The sequence below is a fragment of the Sus scrofa genome, chromosome 5 (assembly GCF_000003025.6).
Source record: "Sus scrofa isolate TJ Tabasco breed Duroc chromosome 5, Sscrofa11.1, whole genome shotgun sequence".
Classification (NCBI taxonomy): Eukaryota; Metazoa; Chordata; class Mammalia; order Artiodactyla; family Suidae; genus Sus; species Sus scrofa.
In genome coordinates, this window is record NC_010447.5 from 86791143 (window position 1) to 86799528 (window position 8386).

Below are 8386 nucleotides of genomic sequence, written 5' to 3' on the forward strand. Positions count from 1 at the left end.
CCAGTTCCACCCTTACAATTGACCTTATTTTTCCATAATGACTCTCCAGTCCAGATTGATCGTAGGAGAGTCCTTTGCACATACACCGTATTCATTTTCATTTTCACGCCTCTGTTCTCCAACAGCACCCTCCCTACATGCGAATCTTTAACCATTATTATCCTTATCATTAAAAGTCTTGCTCAAGACTCATCCTCCATGGAGGATTCTTGACAGTTCTGCACTGGCTATTCCCAGACTTTGGAACTTTATGGATATGTAAATGAAAAAAGGGGGGGCAATATAAGATGCCTACTTTTTTCTTTTATTGTAAAATAAGAACATTTAGAAATATTGGTTACTAGCTACTATTACCACTGCTTCATAAAAGAAAGGCCATTTTAACATAAATAGGAAGCAGGAAATCCATAATCTTAGAATAAAGGGCAGTTCATTAAACACATTTAACTTGAAAAAAAATATATTTATGTTGCCTTATTTTTCTATTTTACCATGGATATTCATTCATGAGCCAACTGTAGGAATCACTCATGTACAGCATTCTTTGGTGCTAAACAAAGTGGGTCAGAAAGGCATGATGGGAAAAAGTAACTCCTAGCACCATGACTGTTACTACCTCAGGTACTGTGCTAAATCACATCACTTAATTCTCACCACAGTCCTTCCAATGTCCCCATTCTACAGGTGAGGAACGACTTAAAAAACTTATTACTTCTTCAAACTACTCACCTTCATGTCTATGTAGTTCCATAGCCCATGCTGTAAACTTTTATGCAATGCTGTCTTTCAGAAGCATAAAGTATGAGAAAGGTCTAATTCACTGCAGCTATTTTTCCTAAGCCACACAGACGAACTTCCAAAGCTGAATGACCACAAGTTGAAGTTTATCCAGAGTTTCTCAATCTTGGCACAGATATTTGGGGTCAGGTAACCCTTGCTTGAGGGGGGCTTTCTGGACACTGGAGGATATTTTGCAGCAGCCTTGGCTTCTGCCCTCCAGATCCCAGTAGTAGTCTTTTCCCAGTTTTAATAATCAAAAATATCTTTGGACACTGCCAAATGTCACCTGAGGGGTAAAACTGTCCCTATCAAGAAAAACTGGTTTAATCCAGTCTTCCTGGATGGACACAACTAAAGACAATGTAAACAAAAACTACATAAGAGTGTGAATGGTGGTACTGTGCACAGAGTTTCTACGGCTAGCTCTGTAAGAGATTTTAATAGGCAACAACAGTGTCATTTAATTCAGATACCATTTAAACATTACTCAAAACTCTAATTATTTACAAGAAAAATCAGCTTGTGCAGGAAAACAATTTTATTTTGTTATAAGAGGATAGTTCCAAAGATTTATTTCAAACCAAGAAGAATAGTAACAATTAAATCCTTTATGAGGATAACATATAAAGGATGTTCAGGGAATAATCGACACTACCCAGTCGAAAAGGCTTCCTCCTGATATGATACAGCCATTAGCAAGATCAAATAGTCTCTCAAGATCGAATATAGATGGCAGCGAAATATCAAATGGGACCTGAAAAAAAGCATGAAAGTGTTGATGACATGCATTGTTTCAAACTGTTGACTGGAGAAACGCTCTCAAAACACACAGATCCCAACGCCTTATAATAATTTTATGTGCAAGATTTGAAACACTTGCCTAAGGTAAGACACAAAGTTTCCCACGTCTGCCCTGCTGAAATGTCACAGGTATCACTTTCTGTCCTATTAAGATTCGTACCTATGCATCTGTAAACAGGGCATGAGATTCATATCTGTGAATCGATAAAAATGAGCCTACGAAACAGCAGACACATCTGGAAATACGGACCATTCGTATAAATACTATACTATAAATAGAATCCTTATATATGATTCTAAGTGTAGGGATTTGGGCCCAGTTCCTAAGGAACTGCTCTTCTGTGTTACAGCTTGCCCCGCTGACAGGGGCCTTTCCTTCATTTTGAGCTGAAGTCCTGATAGAGTGAAGCGAGTTATGTTTGGAGCACACCCTTTCTGAAAGAAGCACCTGACAACGCGTGCAGCCAAAGTTATCCCAGCAGCCTGAAAAATGGAAAATAAAGACTGCTTTGTGGTCACAGCACTGGTTATTTCAGTGGCAGGAAGAAGAGGACAAATGTTTGCTGGGGACGTGCTTCGTGCAGGCCTAGGTACTTTGAAGATAAAGGAACAAACGTCATGCAGAACAGTCACAATGAATTCGATTCTTGCAGGCCTGAACCCCTGTACGAAACTGGAGAACAAATTTTCTTAATATCCCGTCTGTTAAATGATACTTTCATTCTCAAGAAAGCATAACAGACTTAAAAGTGGAGACTAGTTTTCATTTCTTTTCCTTGACTTCATTGGATTAAGAAATGATCAAAGCACTCCAGTGCTTTCTATAACTTCAAATAATAAAGAAATCAAAAGATGAATACCCCCCCCACCCCGCCGCCTTCTTACTCATTCCTGAAGTAGTCAGTGTTAGTAGTTGGAGGAATAGCTTTCCAAGACTTGTAAAATCCTCAAATACATAATCATGTAGGTTTTTTCTTTTCCTTTTTGTTTGTTTTGTTTTGTTTTGTTTTGTTTTGTTTTGAATAGGATAGCTAGATTTACATTATTTGCTGTTTCAGTTACCACTATGTAAGAGGAACCCCACCTTAATCAATTCGGGGAGACAATAACCTCATGGAGGTTAGGACTGTACACTCTGAGTAAGACTGGTTGGTTCACATTCAAATGTCACCACGTACCAGCTACGTGAGGTTGATTAAAATATTTGATCGGTTTAGATTTTATTTTCCTAATTTTCCCACCCCAGTCCTTGGCAACCACAAAGATGCTTTCTGTTTCTCTGTTTACACCTGTTCTGGATATTTCATAAAAGTGGAACCATACAATATGTGACCTTTTGTGTCTGGCTTCTTTAACTTAGGGCAATATTTTGGAGGTTCACCCGCATTACTGTGTGTGTCCGTACTTTCTTCCTTTTTATGACTAATGATCCATTTTGTGGATATACCATATTTTGTTTATCCATTCATATGCTGATGGACATTTGTGCCGATTCTACCTTCTGGCCATTGTGAAGTGTTACTATTAACATACAAGTTTTGTTTGAACATCTGATTTCAATTTTGGGGGTCCATATCTAGACTAAAATTATTGGATCACATGGTAATTCTATTTTTAACTTATGGAGGAACCACCAAACTGTTTTATGTAGAGGCTGCAACATTTTACAGTCCCACTAGTAATGTGTGATGGTTCTATTTTTTTTTCACATCCTCTCCAATACTTGTTCTTTTTTTTCTCCAATTTTTTTTTTCTTCCACATACAAGTTTCAGGTGGACATCATTATAATCCCACGTCTGTAAATACTGCAAAGTGAATACCAACACAAGTCTAGTTGCCATTGTCCCCATATAGTTGACTTCCTTCACCTATTTTGCCCATTCCCCAACTCCCTTCCCCCTCTGAAAACTACTAATCTAGCTTCTGTGTCTATGAGTATGTTTTGTTTGTTCACTTGATTTTAGATTCCACATATAAGTGAAATCATACAGTATTTGTGTTTCTCCATCTGATTTATTTCATTTAGCAGAATACTTTCAAGGTCCATCCATGTTGTTGCAATTGTCAGGATTCATTCTTTTTTTTTTTTTTTTTTTTTTTGCTATTTCTTGGGCCGCTCCTGCGGCATATGGAGGTTCCCAGGCTAGGGGTTGAATCGGAGCTGTAGCCACCGGCCTACGCCAGAGCCACAGCAACGCGGGATCCGAGCCGCGCCTGCAACCTACACCACAGCTCACGGCAACGCCGGATCGTTAACCCACTGAGCAAGGGCAGGGACCGAACCCGCAACCTCATGGTTCCTAGTCGGATTCGTTAACCACTGCGCCACGACGGGAACTCCAGGATTCATTCTTTTTCATGGCCGAGTAGTATTTCATTGTATACTTATACCACATCTTCTTTACCCATTCATCTATCACTGGATACTTAGGTTGTTTCCATGTCTTAGCTATTGCAAATAATGCTGCAGTGAACATAGGGGTACATGTATCTTTTCAAATTAATGTTTCATGTTCTTTGGGTAAGTACCCAGAAGTGGAATGGCTGGGTCATATGGTGGTTCTAGTCTTAATTTTTTTGAGGAAACTCCACCCTGTTTTCCATAGTGGCTGCACCAATTTATGGTCCTTCCAGTAATGTACAAAGGTTTCTTTTTCTCCCCATCTTCCCAACATTTGTTATTTCTTGTCTTTTCAATAATAGTTACTCTAACAGGTGTAAGGTGATATCTTATTGTGGCTTTGATTTGCATTTCCCTAAAAATTAGTGATGTTGAATATATTTTCATGTGACTGTTCACCTCTGTGTCTTCTTTGGAAAAATAATCTATTCAGCTCCTCTGCCCATATTTAATTGGGCTATTTGGGTTTTGTTTGTTTTTCTTAAGTTGTCTGAGTTCCTTATGTATTTTGGATACTATAATAACCCTTTACTAAATATATGATTTGCAAATATCTTCTTCCATTCAGTAGGTTACCTTTTCATTTTGATAATGCTTTCCTTTGATGGGCAGGAAGCTTTTTAGTTTTATGTAGTTTCATTTGTTAATTTTTGCTTTTGTTTCCCCTCTCCTTGGAGCCAGATCCGCAAAAACGTTGCTAGGACCAATGTTAATAAATTTATTGTCTGTTTTCTTCTAGGAATCTTATGATTTCAGGTCTTACATTCAACTCTTTTATTCACCTTGAGTTAATTACTTTTTACTTTTATACTTCAAAAATTAACTTTTTTATTGAGCACTGTTAAAAAATTGAAGTATACTTATTTACAATGTTTCAGGTGTACAGCAGAGTAAATTATATATATATATATATATATACACACATTTGTGTGTATATATATATATATATATATATATATATAAAATTCAGATTCTTTTTCATTACAGTTCATAATAAGACATTGAATATAGTCCCTTGTGGAAGAGTAGTCCTTGTGGTTTATTTATTTGATATATTGTGGTGTTTATCTGTTTATCTCAAATTCCTAATTTATCCCTCCTCCCACACTTTATCCTTTGGTAACCATAAGTTTCTTTTCTATGTCTATGAGTCTATTTATGTTTTGTAAATAACTTCATCTGTATCATTTTTTAAGATGTCCACATATAAGTGACAAAATATGATATCTGTCTTTCTCAGACTTACTTCACTTAATATAATCTTTGGGTCCACTCATATTGTTGCAAATGGCATTTCATTCCTTTTTATGTCTGAGTAATATTCTGTTATATATACCACATTTTCCCCCCATACCTGTGACATATGGAAGTTCCCAGGGCAAGGATCATATGCGAGCTGCAATTGTGACCTATGCCATAGCTATAGCAACACCAGATCCTTTAACTACTGTGCTGGGCTAGGGAACAAACCCACAACTCTGCAGTGACCTGAGCTGCTGCAGTAGGATTCTTAACCCACTGCACCATAGTAGGAACTCTTTTCCAGCATTTATTATTTGTAGACTTTTTGATGATGACCATTCTGATTGGTGTGAGGTGATATCTCACTGGAGTTTTGATTTGCAGTTCTCTAATAATTAATGATACTGAACATCTTTTCACATGCCTGATGGTCATCTGTATATCTTCTTTGGAGAAATGTCTATTTAGACATTTTTTGATTGGATTGTTTGTTTTTTTATATTGAGCTATTTAAGCTCAATAAAAAATGGATTCTGTCCATTTTTTGGTTTTTTTATATTGAGCTATATAAGTTGTTTGTATATTATGGAAATTAATCCTTTGTAACTCACATTGTTTGCAAATATTTTCTCCCATTCCATAGGTTGTCTTTTTTCTTTTTTTTTTTTTTTGTCTTTTTGTCATTTCTTGGGTCGCTCCCGTGGCATATGGAGGTTCCCAGGCTAGGGGTCTAATCGGAGCTGTAGCTGCCAGCCTACGCCAGAGCCACAGCAACGCAGGATCCGAGCCGCGTCTGCGACCTACATCACAGCTCACGGCAATGCCGGAACCTTGACCCTCTGAGCAAGGGCAGGGATCGAACCTGCAACCTCATGGTTCCTAGTCGGATTCGTTAACCACTGCGCCACGATGGGAACTCCTGTCTTTTGTTCAAGGCTTCCTTAACTGTGCAAAGCTTTTATACTTAATTAGGTCCCATTTGTTTATTTTTCCTTTTATTTCCATTACTCTAGGGGGTAGATCCCCCCAAAAATTTGCTGTGATTTATGTCAAAGAGACTTCTGCCTGTATTTTCCTCTGGGAGTTTCATAGTATCTGGTCTTACATTTAGGTCTTTAACCCATTCTGAGTTTATTTTTGTATGTGGTGTAGAGAATGTTCTAATTTCATTCTTCTGCATGTAGTCGTCCAGTTTTTTCCAGCACCAGTATTAAAGAGATTGTCTTTCTCCATCATATATTCTTACCTCCTTTGTGATAAGACCATAAGTGTGTGGGTTTATTTCTGGACTCTAAAACTGGTGATTTGATAGGGATTGTACTGAATCTGTACATTTCCTTGGGTAGTATGGTCATTTTAACAATACTAATTCTTCCAATCTAAGAATATGGTATATCATTCCATTGGTTTGCATCCTCTTTGATTTCTTTCATCAACATCTTAAGAGTTTTCAGAGTACGAGTCTTTTGCTTCCTTAAGTAGGTGTATTCCTAGGCATTTTTTTTTTGATGCAATTGCAAATGGCATTGTTTCCTTAATTTCTCTTTCTGATGTTTTATTGTTAATGCACATAAATGCAAGTGATTTCTGTATATTAATTTTGTATCCTACAACTTGACCAAATTATTAATGAGCTCCAGTAATTTTTTGGTGGCATCCTTAGGGTTTTCTGTGTAGGGTATTATGTCATCTGTAGACAATGACAGTTTTACTTTTTCCTTTCCAATTTGGATTCCTTTTACTTGTTTTTCTTCACTGATTGCTGTGGCTAGGGCTTCTGAAACTATGTTGAATACAAGTGGAAAGAGTGGGCATCCTTGTCCTGTTCCTTATCTTAGAGGAGGTGCTTTCAGCTTTTCACCATTTTGAATGGTCTTTTACTTCCTTGGTTAGATTTTTTTTCCCTATGGGCTCTGTGGCATTTTGGGCACATTTCCAGGTTCAGCTTTTGGAGATTTTATGGAAGATTCTAGGTCTCCCATAGGGAACTTCTCAAGAAAAATTAGGTTCCAGGTGAAATTATTGAATTTCTTTCTTTGTCACCGAGCAGAGATAAGATTGGCAATTATATCATTTTTCAGAAGTGTATTGTGTGTGTTTCATTAAAAGCTTTGAGTCCAAATTGTCCAGCATAAGGTACCGGAGAACTTTGGTTCCTTTTCCTGGATTAGGAACAGTTTTGTGGAAAGAAATGAAAAAACACCCTTGTAAGTAGCAGACTGTGATTTTGTTCAAGTAGATTATGCTTCAAGGGAGCACTACTAAAGAAATGATGATTTTGCCTGTCTAGAGAGGATGAAAGTCTGAAATAGTACAGGGAGGGGAAAGGAAATTAATCAAGGTGGGGCATGCTGAAGGGGTTCATTAAAACCTGGCCTGGACTCAGACTTGGGAGAGTTTTGGAAACCACTGGAGAATTGGTTATTTGCCAATGCTGTGTTTTATATGAGTTTCTACATGAAAACTAGATTATATCATAGTGAAAGATTTTATTCTTTGTTCTAATGATTTTCCTTGATTGAAAGAAAAATCATATTGTTATCACAGTGTCTATGATTTTTCTCAGTCCACGGAGTTTTTGTTGAGCAACTACTTAGAGACCTCTTCTTGCTTCTCTCAGCACAGTGTCAGTTACCTTTTCATTGATTCTAAGTGTTAATGACCAAGATAAAAGAGAGAAAGCCAAATCGCCACTAATCAATTAGATTTGCCTATGTTTGTAATTGGTGAGCCGGATGTAAAAAATTGCAAGCTTCGTGATGGAAGGATTTAACTTTGCCTCCTTTCAAGAACCTTAAAATACAGAGTCGCAGTCATAAAAAATACCTCCAAGGTAGGAAAGCAAATACTGTTTTTATCTAGCATTCTCACATATATCTTTTTCTACCATGTTTTCTATCTCTTCTCAATGTATCACCCGAGTCTTTGAAGTTAGTGATTTATTGGATTTTTTTTTTCTTTTTTTTGGACTGGGGAAAAAACACACATTCCAAAGTAGAAAGGATAATATGATACTAGCTTACTTAAGAACTCATATTATGAATGTCTGGTGACCCATTTAATAAAAGTTCCAGATGAGAGAAGACGAGATATATTTGGTTTCACTGTACTTTATATGATCAAGAGAATCCCAATACCAACAATAATGTTTCTCTCCCCAG

General features: G+C 37.1%; 1 protein-coding gene across 1 annotated transcript in view; it reads right to left on the reverse strand.

The window, feature by feature from the left end:
- The window catches only part of CFAP54 (cilia and flagella associated protein 54), a 310179-nt gene continuing 303093 nt past the window's right edge, over positions 1301-8386 (reverse strand). The window contains 1 exon segment of the mRNA XM_021092730.1: positions 1301-1534. Within this exon segment, the coding sequence (XP_020948389.1) occupies positions 1415-1534 (120 nt within the window). The 3' untranslated portion in view covers positions 1301-1414.